The 25,339-nt window shown below is 33.4% G+C and overlaps 1 protein-coding gene across 5 annotated transcripts in view; it reads left to right on the top strand.

Moving 5' to 3' along the window:
* The window catches only part of CSMD3 (CUB and Sushi multiple domains 3), a 1,109,294-nt gene that overhangs the window by 453,990 nt on the left and 629,965 nt on the right, over window positions 1–25,339 (top strand). For 3 of the 5 annotated variants that reach the window (XM_084749141.1, XM_084749140.1, XM_084749139.1), the window contains 2 exons: window positions 1,484–1,561; window positions 7,389–7,476. In XM_084749141.1, coding sequence (XP_084605267.1) covers window positions 1,484–1,561; window positions 7,389–7,476 — 166 coding nt within the window. The remainder of the gene's footprint in view (window positions 1–1,483; window positions 1,562–7,388; window positions 7,477–25,339) is intronic. The other 2 variants (XM_084749143.1, XM_084749142.1) reach the window with 1 other exon arrangement.

The following is a 25,339-nucleotide window of genomic DNA, read 5'->3' as shown; positions in this document are numbered from 1 at the left end:
GAGACTTGGGAAGGAATAAAATTAAGTATCTGAGTAGACAGGAAGTACAAGTAAGCAGCTTCCAAATGAGAAAACACCAGGGACAGTTGGATACCTGAACAGTCACCCAAAACTCTTTATAATGCTGGAGCATCACCTTCAGACTTCTGGCCCTGTATATCTGGCAGACATACTTGTGAAGCAGGAACTACCTCAAAGAAATGATGAGCATAAATGAACCTCCTTATGGAGATGGCTTCACAGGTGGAAAACAAGCCATTGGGCAAAATGTCCTTCTTTCTGCCATAGGAAAAATGGGCAAGCTTGGATGCAGGCAGAGTAGACAGACAAACTCTGCCAAGACAGTGTAAATTAAACGCCAAGTCTTAAGATTGTACACTGAATGCTAGAACATATATAGCAGAAGAAAATGAAAAAAAAAAGTCTTGAAAAGTGTCTGCTATCCTCCTCTTCCATATTGCATGTGCGCACACACACACACACATGGGTGTGAACTCTCTCTCTCTCTCTCTCTCTCTCTCTCTCTCTCTCTCTCTCTCTCTCTCTCTCTCTGTCTCCCTCTCTGCCTCTCTCTCTGTCTCTTTCATCTCTCTCTCTCTCTGTCTCTCTCTCTCTCTCTCTCTCTCTAACACACACACAATGTGTGAATATAAAAACCCCACAAAATAAATGTAAAAGAATAAATAAAAGAGATAAAACTTTATTTTTATGCAAACTACTTTCAAATATTTTAATACATATCTTGGGTTTAAAATACTTCCTTTAACCTACCAATTTATTGTACATGTTTTTCTTTTTATCTCCAGCCCTACCTATTTTAGTATGAAAAATAAAATAGCATGACAATGAGAAATTTCACTCCTTAAAATCAGCACTGGTAGAAAAGCTTCAATTCACCAAACAGTGAAAAGATATTAATCACATGTAATTTCTTTTCATACATTTGGCGATATTTGGTCAAATATCCATCTATTGTAAAGGGCAATGATAAGGTGTGAAAATTATGGGCAGAAGTATTCAATATAATTATTCCAATTATATTATATTCTAAAATGCCAAAGTTCTTGATAATTCAATTTTAAAATAAAAAAGATCATGATACTATTTCCATTCTTCTAATTTAGCTACTATAATTTAACAAGTATAATTTATCCAAAAAAAAATTAAATGAAATCAAGTGGTTAATGACATAAATTCAAGGTTACATATTTATTCCAGAAATTAGGTTTTTCTACAGAAACCTATACATGTGTACCAGTTATCTCCATATATAACATTTGGAATTCCACAATGTTTAATATTTTATTGCTAGGTGAATTTAGTGCCTTTTTTATTTTTCATTTTCCTCCTAGTACCATCAGGCAAACTTAAGAGAGCAGTTTCTTTAACTTGCATAATTTCATGCTAACCAAATTTGTTAACTTGAATTTCATTTTCAAAACTGTATTTCCTGATACATGTTTTTGTTTGTTTTCTTGACTAGTGAAAAAGGCCATAGATTTTAAATCTAGAGGATTTAAGTTGTTTCCAGGGAAAGACAACAGCAACAAGTTTTCCCTCTGTGAGTGCACTCCTTTTTGTTACTTTCTCTAGTGCAAGAGTGAAGTCTGTGGTGTCTGTGTTGTCCGTGTGTGTTTTACCTACATGTCTGTGTATTTACCAAGTAACTGCATTAATATTTATGTAACGTGCATGATGATTATTCAATACTTTCTTGAATTTAAGTGTATAATATTTTAATGATAATTTATCAAAGTCATAATTTTTGGCTATAATTTATTGCTATGTGAATAAAATTGCTATATTTGTTATATGAGGATAAAACACATATAATTCCTAATGGTTTGGTTTCTTTTAGCAACACTTATATGGCTATGTCTCAGATATCACATAAATATTTTAAGGAATAGTCTGATGAGAATTTTCCTTTAAAGGAGTTTATTAACTTGAAATAATTTCTTCGGTTAAATATCCCATAATGTTTTCTAAATAAATTTTATTATAATTATTTTCTCATTTGAAAATGTTATTAAAAAGTCCAGAATAAACTCAGATTGGCTTTATCTTCTAATGCCCTCTGTTAATTTATAAATAATTCGCAGAGTGAAAAGTCTATGCTGTCATAAACATAAAAGAAATAATATTCAAAAAAGCAATACATATTTGTCATAAAATGGAACAACAATTGGTAGAAATTCCATATATATATATATGGAATTATATATATATATTTTTTGATGCAAGCCAGTTGTAGAATACCAACATCTGAATTCTAAAATAGCATGAAAATTTGAAAGTAACTATTGTTCAATATGTGCAATCCTATTACTCATTCCCGAGCAAAGGTACATTTTAATTAAATTTTGTTTAAATCCAAAAACTTGCTAAATAATTTTGTAAATTCCTGCCAACTGTTACCAAAACAGTTTACCTATACTTTCACTTGTAAATATAAATAACACATTGCCAGTTAAATTATTTTCTCAACAATTCGTAGACTATTCTCCTTCCCTTATGTTATCATTATATGTTATTAGATGCACTTAATGAAATGCTTATATTTTATTAATTACATTTGAGAATACAAAACTGAACATCTTGACTTTGGAAGCTGCATTACTGATGCTTACAAATTACACAGCTTGCAATTATGATTTCTTTATATATTTGGTTTTAAATGTGTTTTTGATGTTGATAGCCAATATTTCCAAAATTACTAAAAATATTTTATACATGAACTGTTTGCTATAGTCTGGAAGATTATTCATATATATCATAACTAAAAGATGCATGTGTATTATATGTTACAAAAGTTATTATGTTTGGTAATTCTAGCAGAGCAGATTATATTAAAGCTATATGCCAAGAAAAATTACGTGGCCTTATAACTAAATGTAAGATATACCAGTTTTTCTCTAAAGCTGTGGCTCTTTATGGGTTTAGTTAAAATCTTAATTAATGTGTTTAATTAAAATGTGTTTAAGTTAAAAAGCAACCCATATACCACACTTCACATTTGTATAGACACTATGCCTCAGGCTTCCAGTTCCTCTGAAATATTTACTTATATTTTCTATACTGACAGTAGATATCAAGGTGTTATATCATCTAGGAAATTATCTGTTTTCATTGGTATAATATATTAGATGAATAAATATTTTACCACTTAATGGGCCATAGATACAAACATAAAAGACAACTTCAGTGTTTCTGTTACCTGAAAAAAATACTGCGGTCAATATTTAATTTTAAAATGAGTAAGCAAAATGTTAATATAAAGCCAAAAATGTGAATAATTTTCATCATAATTTTAAAACAAGCCTCTAATTCATGAAGGACATATAAAATACTCTATTTTAATATGAATAATCCCTATATAGATAAAATCAGGTTATATGCGGAAATGATTTCATGGATGCAAAGTAGTTTCTTAACATTACCTGAATTATATTTTACTACAAGTTTTTTACCCAGCATTGATAACTTTGCCTAAAAACTCTTTTTTAATGAGATATATCAATTTGATATTATCATTGCCTATTTTCAAGTAAATATTTATATTTTAGCATTTGCTATCATTTATTTAATACAACCCAAAATATTAAACTTATTATATTATTATATATACAAATTTAATGAGAATGAAAATAGAAACTAGTATTTTAAGAAAAGTAAAGTGTTAACTATTGTATTATGAAAATACTCAAAACCAAATTGTTACAATTTTAAACTGTTAACAGTGGTGAACTGGTTATTATAAAGAAGAATTATAAAGAAACTTTGATCCTTTCATGTGATCATGCTTTTGTTTCCTGTATCAAATCCACACTCTCACTCATTCATGAATCATTTATGCCACAGTTGCTCTTTCTATGTTTTCCTATAATAATGCAATGAAAGGATGGATATAATTCAGCCTCAACGCAGCAGGACCAACCGTTTTCCCAAGAAACTAAAGTAAATGAGAAGCAATTGTTTATGGGATATTAAGTGTATTAGTACAAAGTAAAACAACACTGTGGATAATACATAGTTTGGTCCCAGAACAAATTCTAGTGTATCCTATGGTAAAAGTTAGCACAAAAATAAAACAAAAAATTTAAAATAAAAATAATAAGGCAACAAAAAAGAAGTGGTCATATGGAGATTCACAGAAATAAAAATCTATTCAGTTCTGTTTTAGACAAGAAACCCCTTTTATTTACAAAAGTCTATTTGTAACTTTTAAGTTAGAATATATAGATATATGTTAATTAATAATGTATGCAGTTCTGTATTACATTTCAAATTCATATATAGTAAAATAATTTTTATAAAAAAACAATTTAAATTATAAGATCATTTTCAGTTGTTTGTGCAAAAATGATTCCCAATGTTTTTACAGTGTTAATGATGAAAATATACTTAAAAAGCTCATCCATAAAGGCTTTGCCATCAGTAATACTGTTTTATAGAGTCAACATCTTACATAACTTGTTGCAAGTTACTATGGAGATTACATGCAATGAAGGAAACCGAGCTGACCAATCATTTCAAAGGCATTAGATAGTGAAAGCAGTTGAAAATTCACTTCATGTGAATATCTTGTCACCATTTAACTGGGAAATACTAAAATTTCTGTAAACTAATATAAATAAAATAACATATACAGACATACACACATACAAAAGAATGTCATGTAAAACTTTATGAACTGAAATTAATTAGTCAAGCCTGTTAAAAATACATCTTCATTTTAATATATGGGTACGATAGTTTCAATTTCAGAAAATCATATATAATAGCTATGTCATTCCATAATTTCTAAACACTGACATTAATTAATAATATAGTATTGAACACATTTCTTGGTCTATCCAAGATTCAGTATGCTTATCTGGTGGAGGATTATAATAATAGTAGTTAATTTGAATGTTATTATATATATATAATTTCTTGAATGATTTTTGACTATAGTACAATGCAAATAAATATTATTGATATTTTTTGAAATATCACAGAGTATGACATTTGAGACAATAATAATGGGAGGGGTGAAAGGAAAATTTAGATTTTTTATCTTCTATGTACTTGTGTTATGATGTGCTATGTACAGTACTTATTTTTATGCTATGTCTTGCATGATAGCAAGGTAGGGAAATCTAGAATATGCCACCCATTTTACTCTTCTACACAGTTTAAACAGTCATAGTCTAGTACCATTTTACAGTAAATCCAGAAATAACACTAAACTGAAAATCTTCATTCAATGAATACACTTTATAAGGATGTGTTGACAATCAAACTACTACATCATATGTATCAGAAAACTGACTTCTCTTATGTTTTACCTACATGTTAATATAACTGAACTTTATAGTTTTAGAAAAGATGTCATCTTAAGTACAAAGTACAAAAATAAAATAAGACCACTAATTTATTAGCTAACAAATGTTATTAAAATTGCATAAATAGTGTCTAAATAAAATGTTTTCAGTTATGTAAGATAAGAATGAGCAATTATCTTTTGAAGGAAGAGTAGCTTGAACTTTAAAAATATTACAAAGTTTTGAAAATAAAAAAGGAACATGCAAAGACATGAGTAAAACTCGTACACATCCATGAAGCTATCATATACTGAAAGAAAGGAGCTGTATTCGAGCAAAATGTAAATATTGCTGACTAATGAGAAATAAAATTTACCTTGTATATGATCTAAAGGGTATTAACTACAATATAAATGAATTTTAGAAATTAAGTAATCATTTAATACTTGCAATAGGTTGGAATCAGAACATATTATTATTATGAAAATTACAAGGATGATTAGTTTTCATGTGTCAATAGAAGCTTTGAAATATGATTTACTGAAAATCTGAATAATCATGGTACAGATAACAGATCCATACACAGAAACTATAAGAACTGTGATAATGTTTCAAACAGTGAAAAATATAAAAATATGATGGTCTGCATCAATAATTTGAAATTAACCCATTACAGTAGATTAGCCAACAAAAGACTATGTTCCAGAAGACTTTTGGACAGTTTAAGAGTAGATAAATAACAACTTGAAAAAAACAAGCAAATCAATAAATCCATAAACATCTAATAGAGTTGGAGAGAACTCATTAGTTTGTGATATTTATGAGTAGTTTTTGAATGGTCTGGGAAATTATTCCATTTTGTGTCTATTTAAGGAAATAATGGCTTTACAAGGATACAACTGTGAGAGATTACACACAAGCTATCCGCCTGCTTGAAAAATCACTTTGAAAAACAGTGATGGCTTTGAAAAAAAAATTAGGCCGAATTCCAGAATCCAGTCAGCTTAGATTTTAAATTAAAATTTCTTCAATATTTATTTTTATATAGTCATTAAATGCTGGCAAATGGTGTTGTCTAAGTAGAGGGAGAGCTTGGCGTCATTACTCTTCAGAAAATGTTCTCTGAATGATCCCACTCTGCTTTGCAGTTCAAGGATCATTGTAGGTTTCATTCTTTTTCTCTTTAGGGCCCAGTTCTTTTCTTTAGAATGATGAGAATGTTATACAGGGAGATAAAAAATAGAAGATATCCACAGGTTCACTGTAAGATTCATATTATAGTGCAGTATAACTCAGATATTCTAGAACTGGTAATGAAGAATTTAAGGATAAAAGGATATACAGTGTCAGTGATGTCAAAAGGGGATGTCTAATTAGACCTTGTTTCAATATAAACAATGAAATCTTGTTCATCTATATATACATAAGTACACAAACATGCGTAAATGACTTTATCATAAAATAGATTTTAATTATCCAATGTGATAACATTCACTTTACTGAAAAATGTTAACATTTTATCATTAAATAAATTATCTTTAAAGACTGTAAATATATGAAAAATAGATAAGTCTAAAAGTTACAGAATTTATGTGTGAGTAGAGCCAACCTTTGGCTTTCCAGCATTATCAAAAATCCAACGAAACATAGTAATTTACACTTTTTAAAGAAATTGCTGTTGGCAAGACAGAATGCTTCCCTATACAAAAGTGCATTTTATTTTCATACTGCATTTTATTATAACTTTAAAAGTAACCAGGACAGGGTTAACATAGTCACAACAGTTACTGTTGTGACTCTACTGTTTATAAATAAGGCAAATACCTCATTTTGGTGTGTTAATATTCAGAATGGTATATATGCTTAATACAGACAATCATAATTATTTTCTAATATATCCTTGAAGAGAAAAATTACTCTATATTTATTATTGTTTTCAATAATGCCATTTTAACTTTATATACTCAAACAAACCTTTAGTAGCATGGTTTTGTAGATTTCAATATTTTTATCATTGAGTTTCTAACCACACATATTTTCTATTTGCTTTTTTTTGTTTTGTTTTGTTTTCTCTGGTTACAGTAAATGAAGGAGGTATTAAGACAGCTTCCAACTTATGTCCAGATCCTGGGGAACCAGAAAATGGGAAGAGAATTGGATCTGATTTTAGGTAATATTTTAAATGATTTATATTATATATCTTGCCAATTTTTAAGTTAAAAGATTAAAAATAATTGATTTTATGGGAATGGGCATTAATGAACTCAAATGATGCAAGCTTGATTCTATAGTTGTTATTAATAATGTGTCAGCATTTTAAAGAGACTAGCTGAGAAATACAATCAAATTCAAGAATGTTCCTAGGCATAGAATTATTAATTCTTGTTATTAAGTGAATTAAAAATTAGTGAATTTAATTTTAAAGATATTACTTTTTTCTTGAATTCTGCTATTTAGTAGCTGTGTGGAGCAGAATAAATTGTCACATTTTTGTACTTCGTATTCTATAACATGTAAATCTGATTACCCATGCCAGTGGTGAATTTTCAGTGAGATAGTATATGTGACATGAACCAGCTAGAATTTCAGAAAAATTTATTTAAATTTCTAGATATAAAATAGTAGACTTTTCTACTATGTTATCTAATTAGCATTTAAGTCAAAATTAAATTTACTAACAAATAAAAGTGAATATGACTTATTTTTCAGGCGAGTAATCTACCTAAGACTTGTTAAGACACACATATACACACAGATACACACACATACACCCCCCCCCACACACATGTTTGTAACAATCATTAATGAAAATAGGAACATATGCCATTTGACTCTTTCTCTTTTGGGTTAACCCACTCAGTATAATCATTTCTACTTCAATCCATTTGTCCACAAATTTTGGGAATTCCTTGTTTTTAATAGCTGAGTAGTATTCCATAGTGCAAATGTACCACAGTTTCTTTATCCATTCTTCTACTGAGGGACATTTAGGCTATTTCCATGATCTGGCTATTATGAATAAGGCTGCTATGAACATGGTTGAGCATATGTCCCTGTTATGTGGTGGAGAATTTTTTAGGTATATTCCAAGGAGTGAAATAACTGGGTCTTGAGGAAGCCCTATTCCCATTTTTCTGAGAAAGCACCAGATAGATTTCCAAAATGGCTGTACTACTTTGCATTCCCACCAGCAATGAAGTAGTGTTCCTCTCTCTCCACATCCTCACCAGCATGTGGTGTCACTTGAGTTTTTGATCTTAGCCATTTTGATGGGTTTAAGATGGAATCTCAGAGTTGTTTTGAATTGCATTTCCCTGATGACTAAGGAGGTTGAGCATTTCTTTAAGTGTTTCTGAGCCATTTGATATTCCTCTGTTGAGAATTCTCTGTTTAGTTCTGAGCCCCATTTCTCAATTGGGTAATTTGGTTTTGTGATATTTAATTTCTTGTGTTCTTTATATATTTTGAATATTAGACCTTTGTCAGATGTAGGGTTGGTGAAGGTCTTTTCCCAGTCTGTAGGCTGTCGTAAGTTAAAACAGAAACAGAAAGAGTCAAATGGCATATACTCACTTATATCTGGACACTAGCCCAAGGGGCATGTTCCATGAAAGTCTTCACTTACCAGGAAAGTGGGACAGAAGGGAAGACTTATTATTGAGATTCTAGGTGAGAGAGGCAAGGGAGAATGGGGAAATAGAAAGATCTAGAGAATCCTAGAAACCTACAAGAAGAACATTTTAAGGGGTGGACCTGGGCCCAGGGGTGCTGCTCAAACTGTGGCACCAGCCAAGGACAATACATGCAGTAAACTTCAAACCCCTACCCAGATGTAGCCAATAGACAGGGCATTCTCCACAGTTGAGTGGAGAGTGGGGACTGACTTTCACACAAATTCTAGTGCCCCATATTCGACCACATCCCCTGGTTGGGGAGGCCTTGCAGCACTCAGAGGAAGGATAGCAGGTTATCAAGAAGAGACTGTTACCCTATGATCATATACAGGGGGAGGAGGTCTCCCTCAATCACAGTCATAGGGGAGGGGAGTAAAGGGAAAATGGGAGGGAGGAAGGGGCAGATACAAGGGATGGGATAACAATTGAGATGTAATATGAATAAATTAGTAAAGTATATTAAAAAAAAGAAAATAGAAACATAAATTTGAGAAAGAATAAGAAGCAGTTTATGACAGGGTTAGGGGAGAGAAAGGAAAAATTACAAATATTGATATTTTATTCTTATCTCAAAAATAAAAGAAACAATTTCTGAAAGGATCACAAAATGTTCTCAGTGATAAATCCCCTTTCTGAAATAAAAGATACAAGGTCGAGGATTCAACTTCCACCACCACAAAAACAAAAGACAATCCAATTCATGGATATATTGAATGAAAATTGAGTTAAGATTAATAACTAGTTTACATCGGTCTTTGTTGCATTTTAGTGTTATTTTTCACTATTGAACATATTAACAAGCATCCTAAACAGTTACTCTCATTTTTGCCTTTCACTGTTTTTCTATTAAGTGTAAAGAATTCTTAAATGTTATCCCTAGACCATCTAAAGACAGTTTTCATAAAATAAACCTACGAAAATATTTCATAATAAAAATGGAAAAACTAAACAGGAAAATCTCAAAATTTCTTGTTATAGCTGTGCTTTGACTCTATAAAACACTTGACTAAAAACATCTAAATGCCTGGAAGTTTTGGAGCCTCTGCATGATGAAGTGGCTGGAGTAAAAACACTCAAGTGCGGCAGGGTCACAGAGAAAGACAGTATCTAAATAAAGAAAACGTTTCGTTTTCAGTAAGCAATCCCACTTTTGGTTATTTCTATATTGATAGAATTGTACTAAGTTGTTCTTTACACATGCCCTCTTTATTTTTTGTAAACCCTACATGTACTTGTCAATCTATCTCCACTTAACATTTGGAGAAGCTGAAACTTTATTCACCTTGCTAAAAACTGACATTAAATTGAAGTTCAGCCTGTTAGGATCTAAAGGACTCATTGTTTAAACGTTGCTTATGTGTTTTCAAATCAAATTAATTTCACCAAAAGTATCTTTAAGATAGATCATTTAATCGGCCTAAGAACTGTTTTCTCTTTCTGCTAATATGAAAGTATTAGCACAGTATAATGTGTGCGCATAATCATAGATCTTATAAAAATACACATACTCTATTCATCAATGGTGTCGTGACATAGTATGATGTACAATACTTATTAGTACTTAGGGAGACTAAGCAACATGTATTTTAACTGAAAAATAACGTTAACATAGTGCATTAGTATTATAATGGGTTAAATGTCTATTAGGTACAAAAATATAAATCATGTTTGTACAATATTAAATTTAGAGAATTTGAGGACTCAAAATTTTTTGAAGTTAATGGAGGAATAATGATCTCGAAGACTGAGTACTAATCAGTGTTTGGATGTACCCAAGCTCCTACTGGATCCGTACTTGGAAGAAAAACACGAGCAGGAAAACATACCAACATATTTAAGTTATAGAGTATAAATTGAAGTACACAGAGAAAAATTGAATTAAATTGATAAGAAATAAGACTTGTCCTACAATGAAAGTTCCCTGGAAGTCTTGTGTCAAACCAGGACTGAGAATATATTTTGCTTCAAAGAGACAATAATTTATAAGAATGAAAATTGATGTTTATAACTCAGATTTCACAGTCACACGGGAGGGGGGAGGATTCTTAAACTTAGCAACATAAATGAGTATCTTTCATGACCACATATGTTGCAATTAGACAATCGCAATTTCCTCCCTCATACTGTGCAGACTCTCTGCTTCACTGTGAGTACACATCAATGGGCAGGCTCCCTTTGCCCACCTCTCAATGAGGACAGCCAATACCATTTTACTCATTTAACCCATGTACTTGTTTTGATGTTTTTATGAGGAATTATGTGAAAGTGATCTGATCTAATTTTCTAAAGGTCACAATATTTAAGGTTTGCACAATTAGCTTCATGAGATGGTCATGAAAAAATGGCATTCTCTATTTGAATGAGAGACACCGGCTTAAAAGGTAAGGCAGAGAGGCACTTCAGAGCAGGCCCATGTTCAGGAGTAGTTGTCAACTATGTCAAAATGAACTCAGTGGTATCAAATACTTTTTTGCTTGTTTTTATTTCTGTTCTTTTGTGTGGGGGTATTTGTGTTTATTGTTTTTGTTTTGCTTAATTTTAAGGCAGGGAGAGGAAGAGAGAGACAGAGACAGAGAGAGAGGAGAGAGGAGAGAGGGAGAGAGGGAGAGAGAGAGAGAGAGAGAGAGAGAGAGAGAGAGAGAGAGAGAGAGAGAGAGAGGAAAGAGAAAGAGAACAAAGTTGGATGAGTAGAGAGGTATGGAGGATGGAGGATCTGGGAGTTACTGAGGGATGGAAATAACATAGTGAAAGTGTACTGCACGCATGTTTTTAATTTTTGCTTGTGAGCCTCTCCTTTAAAAGCTGAGTCATCTTTTCAGTCCTGCATGCATATTTTTTAAAAAAGAAAAAAAACTAAGAAGAATCATAGTAGAATATAACTGATGTTAACTTCTCATCTCCTTACAGTCAACTATACCTGCGCGCGCGCGCACACACACACACACACACACACACACACACACACACACACACACACACACACACACACTAGTTCATTATCAGTAGATGATACCACATAGATAACATATACAGAAGAACCATGGAACAATAGCAAACATCCACATTATTTGATGACTATAAAATACAAGCAGCTCCCTCATCCTGATTTTGAGAACCATTTAAGTGGGACAAAATCAAAGATGGAAATGAGAAGGAAGTCCTTTAAATCAGTGTGAAGAGACTTGACTGCAGTCATGGCAGAAGACTGCCTCTTGTTTAACAACATGAGTGTTGCTGCTAAGGGGTTTTCTTTGGAATGACAGTTTGAAAATAATTACAAGCAGGGTTGAAGTATGACTAGACACTTCAGATGTTTAGCATATTTGGGACATCAAGTAGCTCAAAGCAATGGAATAATGAGCAAATTACAGTCACTAGGAAATCAAGACATTATTTCTATAGTGCTAAGGTCTAAAGAATTATATAGAAGACTATATTGGTGGTATGAGAGAGTATATCTCTCTCATATTCCAAAAGAATATAATCTTACAATAAACATTATTCCATGTATGCACAGAGAAACCAGAATCACTTTGACAGGGAGCCCCATTGAGGGATTGTGTAGACCACACTGGTCTTGATTGTAGGAAATCCCAACACAGCAGTGAGCAGTACCATTCCTTAGATTCAGGCCTTAGACTGTATAAAACCAGGGAAGATCAGCTGAATGCTCACAATAAATACATTCTTTCCTCTCTGCTTTTGTCTGTGGGTGTGGATTGACTATCTGTTTCGAGTTTCTGTCATCTTGACGTACTTGATGACGTACTCGAGGCTGTAACCTCGAATTGAGAACCACCTTTTTCCTCTCAGGAGTCATTCCTATGGTATTTTTAATATGACAGCAGAAGTGAAACTGGAGCAAGAATTATTTAGAAGTATCAGAAAAGAAAGATAGATAGACATAAAAGATCGACAACTAAAGACCAGTCAAACAAAACAAGGCCCGTAAACAAAATATATGCATGTAGAGACAGGTATAGAAGAGGTGAAATTAAAGGCACGCTGGAAGTGGTAAAAAATATCTGCTTTCCAGAGAAAAGAACATACTTGATGTTGAAAATGTTACCCAACAGAAAAACTTTTGGTGCCCTTTGGATAATGCCTATGCTTGTTACATGATTTATCTCCAGCATTACTCACTGAACTAGACACAAATGTAAAATAGGGTATGCAAAGTATGTTAAAATTCATTATGTTTGGCAAATTGCTAGTAATTATTTCATAGAATCATAGATGTCAAGCCTAGAAATCCTTAAGTAAATGCCCAAATTGTCAGATCTTTAAGAGAGAATTCTGAGTCATCGCAAAAGCATTCTGCCTTTTTAAAGCACCAGCCTAAGAATTTGTAGACTCATCTTAGAGACACAAAGACTTAACAGGTAGAAATGGGAAAACTGTTAACCCTATACACACACAATCGATATATTTGTAATCACTGAAGCAATCTACAGGAAAACCTTTGAAAACTGATCTTCCTTAGTGGATCCCATGTGCTTAGCATTTGTGTTCTAATCTCTAAGGTAAGATCCTTGGACGCTGAGTTTTGAAGTCTTTGCAATGTGTTTTTCTAAATTGAAATGCCCATGGAACATTACAGAATTTGAAAAGAAGAGAAAGGCTGCCAAAAAAAATATAAAAGCTGGCGGCGGCATGTATGCTGAAGGATAAATTAAAAATTTAAATGTCTCTTAAAATTACAACCAAATGTCTGTGAAATTCCAGTTTTGGGGATCCTTACTTATCATATATTCTTGAAAGAAAGATTTTATATGACACTTTCTTGTCAAAAGCATAGGAAATTAAGGAAGAGGGGGGAGAATTTAAAAATGGAAAAATGACTTTGCCAGGCAATCATTTGCTTCCTCTGAGAATGAGGAGTGTGCCTAGTACCAGGTCTGCAGTTTGATTGAGATATCCAGACACTGACGGATGCTTCTTGGCTTATATTAGAGCACCGCAATTAGGGAAACGGCAGTAATGCAAGTGCACCACACCATTGAATATGAATGTCTCTCCCCACCCAGAAAGGGTTTTCTAAGCAAGCTAGTCTATTCATCGATCTTACATTATTAATTTCAATGAAATCCTCTATAGTAGAAAATTTCCAAAAGAATTCTTATTGCTCCAAGTGGTCTAGTGCTCATAAAGTATGCAAAAAAAAAAAAAAAAGACAGCTGCCACCTTTTGTGTTTCCATTCTCATTTTACACAGCATTAGTTCATTATTACCGGCTATTTCTTCATATTAACCTTCCCAACTTCTTGTCTGTACCTAACATTCTGTAACCATCACATCTTTAACTTCTTCACGGTTTCTTTTCATGAGTAGTGAGTAAGTTTCTGAGCTCCCTGCTGTTAGACTCTGCAACATGGAGATTCCCCATATTCTGAAAGCAGAAGTACTCCCTTACAGTTTCAGAGAATAGGACTCCTACCAACCTAGGGCTCACAGGCTAGATACTGGAAAGAATGTTGGCGCTAACCAGTTTATGAACCACAGTGGGTTAATAAAGAGAATTTAATGTAGGGCTTATGCAATGGGGTTGGAAGACAGAGGCCTTCAGAAGGAAGACAACCCTGGAAGGATGGGTGTGGGAATCTTCAAAAACTGAGCCAAGTCAAGCCACTTGTTTTGACAGTGGTCTTACATAGGATTTGGTAAGGACTGAAGTTACTATCTTCAAAAAAATTCTACGAATTGAACAAGATCATTGAGTGTTTCTTGAGAGAATCTAACATAATTAAAATAGTAAAGTACAGATCAGCGGATCGAGGGAGGTGGGTTATCTTACTGTAAATAGTTTGGTTGAGGTTCTCCAGTGATGACTGGGTACAGGTAAAAGAGCCTACCAGGATCATGTATATTCATGTCATATGCCATCTCATTTCTGTTTAAACATGAAATATCTATAAATAAAGCAATAATAATGTGCTGTCAGGAACATATTAACTTCAAACATTGACTGCATTGGAATTCAGCTCAATCAGGCTTCAGAATAAGCAGCTTCTTTACCTGTCCGTGTTCTCTGATGTCTCTGCCTTTGTCCGGCCTTACTTGAAATTATATGCTCGGAAGTGTAGTTTTCCTCTATGCCCGCCATGTAGTACCCCCCACTACCACTGAAGACCCTGTAAGTCTGATTTGTCTGTTTCTCTCCAGTCCTTGCCTTTTGTAATTCTTCTGATATTTGGACATTTATTTTTTGGGGGGCTCTAATTTTCTTATAGTTTGTCCTGTGAAACTTCAATATGATGAAATTTATATTATCTTACATTTCATTGTGCTATGTTAAAAAACAAATTTATACTCTCCATGTGAATGCGAAGAAGAAGAAGAAGAAGAAGAAGAAGAAGAAGAAGAAGAAGAAGAAGAAGAAGAAGAAAGAGAGAGAGAGAGAGAGAGAGAGAGAGAGAGAGAGAGAGAAATGTAAATCTGAATAAATATTATTAAATAAGCATTGCTTTGGTTGTAGAACAGAAACATTCTCACAGTAAATAAATGCCTACAACCAAACAAAATTAATGACAGAATATACTGGGGGTTTTTTTTTTTTTGGTACAAATTCCAAATAAATGACAGTGTCTTTCTATATATTTCTCTACCTAACTATTCAAAATTAATTTATCATTCAGCACTAAAAAATAAAATAAAATCCAAACTAGCATTTTTATAGAACAAGTATGTGTCACTAAAAATGAAAGTGCAAAATTTGGAGTCAGGTTCATGTCACTCTTTTTTGGATCACTTGAATGACTTCTTATCCAATGTTGTTTCATTTTTTCTTTAGCAATATTGGAAATGATAATACCAAACTGTGCCAAAAGAGTTAAGACTTACATTATATAACATAGAGTCATGAAGTCATTCAGTATATACTCAGAATGAACCAGTGGTCAGTCAATAGGTTCATCTGAATTTCCAATTATTTTCTTAATTACATCAGGTGACAATATCTTAATTCTTACCTAGGTAGGAGGGTCCTTTCGTTGTTTTGTTGAATATTGTTTTGTACTATTTGGTTATCATCTCTTGGAAATTGGAGTGGGGGTAGGTCTTAGGGAAAGAAAATGTGGAGATTAGCTGGGAGGAGTGACAGAAAGGGAAACTATGGTGAAGATGTATGGAGAAGATTCTGTTATCAGGAAAGAAAGGAAGGAAGAAAGGAAGAAGAAAATAATCTTCATTCTTTCCCAGTAACTCAAACCCCTTGATTTCTTACCTTACTCATATTCCTTAGTAAATTTAACTCTCATGGACTTTTTTTCTATGTTGTAATTTTAGGGGACGTGCAGTGACATTTTTAATGCTTGTTAGTAAGGGAATTGCCTAATGTGTTACACATAAATACAGTGAAATTTACAGCTATTTTAAACAATTAATTAAAAGGCATACACATTGATATCCAGAAATGTCTGCAAAATATTCTTGAGTTAGAAAAAAAAATACATTGATCATTTTAAAACTCTCATTGACTTTTTAAAAAGACTTTTCACTTCCAGCATATCTATAGTTTTCTCTTTCATGAAGTGTTACATTTAACATTCAGAAAAAGGTGACCAGGGTGTACATAATCACTCTCCTACTTCTAATAAAAGACATCTATCTCCCAAATGGCACCAGATTAAAGATAGGTACAATAGTGGTCATCATGTATGGTTATGCCTCTGTCTTTTAGCTTAAGGATTACTTCACTCCACAGTCCTATTTTGTTACTGATTCAAAGCCAAACTTTGAACCTAGTGCTTATGGCTTTCAATTTGTTGCTCTTTCCCTTTGCTTATACATTTGCATTTTAGCATTTTAGTTCTTCTTTAAGATAGTCTAAACCTAGCTTTCTGGCATTATCTTTTCTAGCACCATATTGTGATACTGAATACTAAACCTGTCTCTTACATAAAATGAAAAAATATCACTTTAGTTGTATGGTGTGTATGTAAAAACAATAAATGTTAAAGCAGTTTCTCTTCCTTAAACTTACTAGTTTCACATGACAATTTTTTCTTCAGATTACCTTCATTTTTAATGAGTAGTACTCTATGGCACACTATTCTTTTTCCAAATAGGTTATAGTTCCATTATTTAAAAATTGTATCTGTTCTTTAAATGTAATTTCTTCGTCTCTGACATTTTGTATCCAAAATCACTTGTGTCATTAACTCTTACGATAATTCATAATGTTTCTATTTTTTCTACAGCATGCATTCCTTTTATATATTAAAAGATTTATACCATTGCACTATGTTTTAGTTACCAAAGCCAATCCATTTTAAATATCTAAGAAAAGCTTTATATGTGAAGTGAACAAACCATATGCTATTTCCTACAGCATTATATTTTAAAACTGATATGATTAATTTGTGCCAGTATGAACCATAGAGAAGTATTTTTCCGGCCTCACTGAAAAAAAGAAAGTCTTAAAAACTATGAATTGGGCCTGAAAACAGATATAATTGAAACAACAACTTCTCTATTGTTCTCTAGAGCCCAAGAAGTTCTGTATAATGTTGTTGAGTAAAATTTAGCTCTTTAAATTATATAGGGTCAAAGAGAATATGGCATAATGGATATTTCAATAGCCACTCCAGTAATATTATCCAAGCTGATAGGACTGTTAAGAATGTATGACTTAAGGAAATACAGAAATGACCTAGGGAAGAATGTGATATGAATGCCGTTCACACTATAGCACTTTAATAAGTATAACACTTTATCTGTGCTCTCTGTCTTTGTTCGCACAATATTTTTTCTTTGCTAGAGGGGAAATACAAACTTATTGCTACAGTATTGTGAACCATAACACAGAGAATAATAAAAATTTAATCCAAACAACAATTTGAAGATACAAATGCCGTGGTGCTACCTTTCTGAAGTCCACTTTTAAATATATGTTTATGAATATTTTGTAGTGCAGCAAACACAAACATAAAGACAGTAATAAAAGGTGATGAAATTTTGTCGAAATTATTTAGCAGGTATCTTGCTCTGTTTGTTAAGAAATAGTTTTCTTTTAAATGCAAAGAGTATGTAAACAAAAAAAAAAAGGAAAAGGAAAAGGAAAATTTAAGGTTAAAACAAATGCCAAAACAAAGCATTATGCACCCCCCCCAAAAGTACTCTGTAATAATATCCCTGGTTTTGTTAAGTGTTTGCCATCTATTGCTGGACATTGGGAGGTGCTGAAAACATTGGTAAAATCTAATATTTCCTTTGTGAGTAGTTGTCATTTGGAAGTAGATTCTGAGTTAAGGATGTGGGCTTATGTTCACTTTCCTTCTCAGTGATGGGACACATCTGGTTTAGACAAGTGCAGGCTCTGTGCACGCTATATCAATCTTCGCAGACTCACCTGTGTGTTAGCCCTGTTATGTCTAGTACACTTTGTTTCCTTGGGGTCTTCCATCCTCACTGTCTCTTACAGTCTTTCTGCCTCCTCTTCCATGGGGTTCCTTAAACAACGAGGAGAAGAAATTGAAGGAGACATCCCATTTAGGATTTAGTATTCCAGAGTCTCCCATTCTCGACACATCTTCCAGTTGTGGGTATCTGAATTTGTTTCCATGAACTGAAAGAGGGAGCATCTCTGAGGATAGCTGAACAAGACACTGATCTATGAATATTTAAGAATGTTGTTAAGAGTCATTTTGTTGTACATTACTTTAACATAACTAATATTTGATTTCCTGCTAGGTCCATGGCCTATCTATTCTTAGTTCCTTGGCCTCCAGGACATTGTCAGATATGGGTCATGTTTCATGGAGTGAGATTTAAATACAACAAGATAGTGGATGGCTATTCCCACAACACTTTTTTTTTTGCCAGCATTCTTCATTGTAATGCAAAGGTTCTTAACTCTAACAACAACTTAGGGTACGATGCTCTAACACAAAATTATCCAAGTGACCTACAATGAGGTGAAGTCACATGAGTGTTCTTCCTAAACCCTGGAAAAACTTTCACCTTGATTTCATCATAAATTCAACACTGAAAAACCAATTCTAGTATAATTTCTTCTCTTTCCTTATTTGAACTATTTTCAACACTAACTTATATCTAACTGGGACATTATTCTTTACTCTTCATTTTTTTTTCATGTTTAGCTCCTTCCTTAGAGATCTCTGTACCAATGCATTCTTGTTATGTGAATATCAAGTTCAATGTATCTCCCAGGTAATTGCACTTTGGCCACTCAGGCCACTTGACTGTGCCACTCATCTCTACTTGGAACATGTCATCAAATAGATTCCTTTGTATTTGCCACCTCTGTATCTCTATCTTTGTCATGACAGCTCTCAGAACCATTCCCAGAACCTCCCTGCTCCATTCTATCTTACGGTGGATTGAAGGGGATGATACTGCAGTGTTTTTTTTTTTCACCAAAATTCTGGCTAAAGTGGCCTTGACTGGACATCTTAAAGAAGGCCACTTAAGATATCCGTGTAATGCTACCACCCACAATTAGGGTGGGTTTTCATATCTCAGTTACCTAATTGACTTTATGCACATACCCATAGTGTCTTAGGGTTTTGCAGCTACTCTTATAAAGGAAAACATTTAATTGGGGCTAGCTCATAGTTTTAGAGGTTGTCGTTATTGTCATTGCACTAAGCATGGTAGAATGGAGGCAGACATAGTGCTGCAGTGGTAGCTAAAGTTCTACCTCTGACCTTAAAGCAGCACAAAGAGACATACTCCTACCCAGAGCAACAGAAGCCTCCAAGTCCATCCGATTGACACAAGGACACACACACTAATAGTCCCACTCCCTATGAGTTTGTGGGACCATTTTCATTCAAACCATCACACCATTGGTTTTAATATTTAATGATTGTAAATTCTTTCATGTTGCAAAACAGCATCAATAATTACCAGTCTATTCCAGTCATATGTTATATTTAAGCTATAATATCATATCCTCATAATCTTATAACTATATTCTCACAGGCTGATATCTATCTTATAATGTTGTGGAGCCAGGTAAACTTCAAAAGTTTCTATACTCTTCAACATTAAAATACTATATAAATGGTCCAAATTCTTTTTTTTTTTTGAAGATGATCCAAATTCTATATCCAATCTTAGACGTATGTGCGCTCCTATGTGGGGAAAAACAAAACAAAACAAAAAGAAGTTTTTAAAAAATCCAGAATTAAAATCACCATTCCAAAGCAAAATTATAGCATTACCAGAAATGAACAAACCAAATTATCACTGAAAATTTGCGTGGTAAACACCAACTTATACAGGTGCATGGTCTAGTTTCTAGGGTTCCCATGAAAACCTCTAAAGTTCTGCTGCCTTTAGCAGAAGTAGCCTCTCTTCTGAACTGGCTCCACTACATACTTACAGATTTATTGATGAAAGCCCAATGGTCTTGGCATCTCCAACATTCTAGGAACGACACTAAATGTTTACCTTACTTTCATCTATTTATGCACGATCCTCTCACAGCTTTCTTGCAGGGACTCTGACTTTGTCTGACATTAGTGATTCTTAGACATTGTAGATGCTTGTTTATGCTTCTTAGGTAGTTATGTTTCAGTAGAAAACCCCATTTGTGCCATTTTAGGTTTAGGTTGTCTATTTTCAAGCAAATTCACATTTGAACAAGACACGGCCTTACTTAGATGAATGGACTCTTGTTCTCCAGGAAATTTTTATGTCATCTCAATACACCGTACCAAGTTTTACTTTAATTATACTCACCTCTTTAACAGTTATAAAGGGTAGTCATCTGGACTCTTTTGAATCATATTTTTCCACATTTTATTTTTATTATTTTTTAATTAATTAAACATTCTTTATTTTTTGCATATACATTTATATTATTACACATATATACAATAAACTACATATAGCAAGAAGAACCATGGCACAATCAGGAATTATATAAATATTACGCTCTTAACCTCTGAGCCATATTTCCAACCCAGTTCTTTTGAATCTTTAAAATTTTACACATAGTTTAAAACTTGACATTTGTCAAGGTTTCTGCTCTCCATTTTACTCTCATGGTAGATATGTCTGAGATTCTTAAGCCATTGTCCCATGCAGAAATTTTCTCCTCTAAGCCAATGAGTCCACTATCTTTAGAACCAACTGCAGTAAAGTTCTCAGAACCCAGAATGAATGCAGCCACACTGATTATGAGAGTCGCACGAAGGGTATCTAACCTAGACCATCCATTAATCCTCCCACTCTGCCTGCATGAGTTGGGCCTCAACTGTCTGTTTTCTTATCTCATTCTAGTGGTCCAGGATCCTCAATTTACAGTTCATATTTGTTTCTAGCACAGTCCCCTGAGTTCCAAAATTTCCCTTATCCTACAAAAAAGCAGTTCCTTTGTGCTTAGAATCACATGGTAAGGCTTATCATACTAACATATCCACTTATTGATTTTAATTTATCATTTATAAAATAACAGCAACAACAGCAAGAAAATATTTAAAGAAACAATGTAGCAGGGAAGGAAAGAGGAGAAGGCCTTAGATGTCCTTATGCTTGTCCTCTCGGTATTTCTGTTTTTTACACACTGTAATATTGGCAATCAGTACTAATGATACCACATCATTTATTTAATTTGAAAATGTTTTACAGAATGATTTGTATTTGACTACAATATGAATTGTTCAGATATTATCTGATTGTAGATCTTGGAACAAAACTATAAAGTTCTATCAGCATGCTTCTTTTTCCTTTTGCAAGGCTGATGCTGTTTTTTTGTCCAGCTTCGCTTTTTTTTTTTTTTTAGGGGTGAACCTCTTTTTTTTTTTGTCCTTTATTAATTTATTCTTGTTACATCTCAATGGTTATCCCATCCCTTGTATCCTCCCATTCTTCCCTCCCTCCCATTTTCCCCTTATCCCCTCCCCTATGACTGTTCCTGAGGGGGATTACCTCCCCCTGTATATGTTCATAGGGTATCAAGTCTCTTCTTGGTAACCTGATGTCCTTCCTCTGAGTGCCACCAGGTCTCCCCCTCCAGGGGACATGGTCAAAGGTGAGGCACCAGAGTATGTGAGAAAGTAATATCCCACTCTCCACTTTACTGTGGAGAGTGTTCTGTCCATTGGCTAGATCTGGGTAAGGGTTTAAGGTTTACCGCCTGTATTGTCCTTGGCTGGTGCCTTAGTTTGAGCGGGACCCCTGTGCCCACATCTGCCTATCATAATGTTCTACTTGTAGGCTTCTAGGACCCTCTGGATCCTTCTACTAAAGTACTACTTTTTGTGTTGCTTTCACTTGAGAGGCACTTTAGGCAAGGGGAAATGTTCCTTCCAAAGTTAAAAATACCTAAATTTTCTTTATTTATGCCTTATAGCAAAGTTATTAGGTTAAATGACAAATATTTAAATATCAAATACCTTTACATTTTAAATCACAAAAGTTTAATCATTAAGGAGTCACAGTATCCTTATAAAATAGTAAGGTGTTTAGGATATATTTGTTTTGACATTCTATGTTTTAATAAAAACTGGACTGGGACATGGAATGTTCCATCTTTTGGGAACTTAAAAAGAAAGTCTAATCTTTTTTTCTTATATACTTTTATTTATTACACATGTATAAAACAAATTACATACAGCAGGGAGAACCATATGACAATCATGAGAATAATGAGTTCTATACATGTTACATTCATAGTGAATTGGCCATCTTCATTCGTCCCATTTGAAGTGTCTTTCCTGTCTTGTTGGGTCTAAATTTCCAAATGAGATTCAATATCTATCCTATCTCAACTCTAAAAGCTTAACTTCTTTATCTTGATCTAAAACGATCTTGTCCCCAAACCAACTAAATTTGGTTGTAAAACTATACTATCTTGTCTTCAATGCCCCTCAGAGACTTGAGAAAGAATAAAACTTAAATTCCTGAGTGTACCAGAAGTGTGGGTTAGCAGCTTCCAAAATGTACAAATTTACTTAAAACAGTTTACTGCCTGACCAGTCACCCAATACACTTTATAAAGTTGGAGCCTCATTTTCAGCCTGACTTTCTCGATATATGTGAGAAAATAGTTGAATAAGATCTTCAAAAGTCTCAGAGACACACAGAATATGGCATTTAAAGTTGTTTGTACAATCCTAAGTTTTTTGACAAGAAGACAAGTTAACTCCTGACAACACTCAGCTGACCTCAAAGAAGGTGATGAGCATCAAAAACCTCCTTCTGGAGATGGCTTCAAAGGTGGCAAATAAACACTGGGCAAAATGTCCTCATTCCTGCCACAAACAGAATCTGCCTAAAAATGGGCAACTTAGATGCAGGCGGAGTCGACGGCTGCACTCTTCCAAGTCAGAGTAAGCAAGTCCTCAATAGTTCCTGTCCTGACCTCATCAGACTTGGTAGCAAATGCCTTAACCAGCCAGACAATCTTGCCTCCTCCTCCTCTATTATCTAATCAGCATTAAATGCACGTGTGATGCATATCCTAAGCAATCAGCTAAGATATTACTAAGACATAATATCTAACCATTTTAAACAGGCAAGTTGGCACAACTAAGTATTCACATGTTCTCAAGAAAAACAACCACTCTCAAGTTGACAAGTAACATCTGAGACCTCTAAGTTTCCCTCTGACCTCTGCATGCCCATGTGCCAACACATGTACACACAAATAAATGAATAATTAAAGTGTAAAAAAAAATAGTTCCTGTCCTGCGAACAAGTCTGGCAGAGATAGTAGGCCAGAAAGCTGAAGATGAGGCTCCAACGTTATAAAGTCTAATCTTATTAACTCAAAACTTTATACAATGAGATACACTGTTATGAATTAAATGTGAAAATATGAATCTATTCTATAGCTTTAATTTGGTAAAGGGGCTTTGACAAATTTGAATTAGATATTTCTGTAGTAATTTATCACGGCATTAAGAATCTCACTTTAGGATTTCAAACTATAAATATCATATAGTAGTGTATGAGACCCTACCTATGATAAAACAACTCTCTGTATTCCAGGTAACACTCAGAGTGCCTTATGACATAGTCTCACAAATTCTTATTATTTCTATGATTATAAATGTTTATTAATGGAAAGAGCAGATCATACAAGATTTTAGCAATCGAGTACATTGTTATCTACAATGAACGCCATCCTAGCCCATTAATTTTAATGTCTAAAATAACCATGATTATATTAGATACCTTATAACAATTTGGGATGTATTTCTCAGGAACGATTTCTTGCAACGAAATGCATTTTAGAATAACTAGTGAAATCTCCACTTAAATTAATTTGTTTCTCTCTGACAGCTGATTTTTAATCTATTTTATTAATTTATTCATATTACACCTCAATTGTTATCCCATCCCTTGTATCCTCCCATTCCTCTCTCCCTCCCCATTTTCCCCTTACTCCCACAGCTGTTTGTTTTTAGTTAATTGGTTAATCATATAAATATTAAAATGTACTAATCATTTAAGCATAAAATTATAGAAATGAACTGTGAAATGCTTTAATAATTAGATGGTGGATATCTTAGGAGAATAAAAGGCTAAGGGTTGTAAACTGAAAAGCAGTGAGTACAGGGAGGAATGATATGCAAGTGGCATGAAGATAGCCAGCCGGGCGTGGTGGCGCACGCCTTTAATCCCAGCACTTGGGAGGCAGAGGCAGGCGCATTGCTGTGAGTTCGAGGCCAGCCTGGTCTACAAAGCGAGTCTAGGACAGCCAGGGCTACACAGAGAAACCCTGTCTGGGGGCCAGGGGGCAAAGATAAATAGTATCATCCAAGTGGGTGTGGTGACGTTAAAAAAAATTGCTTTTACCAGCATATTCCAGGTATATTGCCAGTGTGAGCCTTAAATTTTCTTTTTGGAATGATGAAAACACTAAGAGATCTTTGCTTCTCTAATATCAGCAGTACATATCTTCAACTTTAGTTCTTTAATAGTTTTATAGAGTGCTATTTGGAAATCATACCCTGTGTATGTTTTACAGGTTCCTAATCTTTATCAACACCAACCAACAATTTATAATAATGCTAGCCTACTTATGTCAAAAATAATTTACTGCCTAAAAGCTGTTATTATCCAATGATTTAAACTCATTTACTCAAAAGGTAACACTTCAAAATATGAGTTAATATTTAAAATACGTAGTTGCATCAGTGTTTACCTATTTACATTACTTTAATGATCTTCAAACGCATTGTTGTTTTGTTCCCTTTTTTATATATACATATATATATATATTTATAATTCACAAATTACATTATATATATATGTATTTTAATGGACAAAGGGAAGAAAACAAAATAGTATGATATATTTATATATTTGTACTTTGTAGCGTTCTCTTTTATAGCTTATAAAGATCTGTATAAAACTTTTCTTGTTATTGAAAAATACTGTTTA

This window comes from Acomys minous (assembly GCF_964271855.1).
Source record: "Acomys minous genome assembly, chromosome: 12".
NCBI lineage: Eukaryota > Metazoa > Chordata > Mammalia > Rodentia > Muridae > Acomys > Acomys minous.
This window is presented reverse-complemented; position numbering and strand designations above follow the sequence as displayed.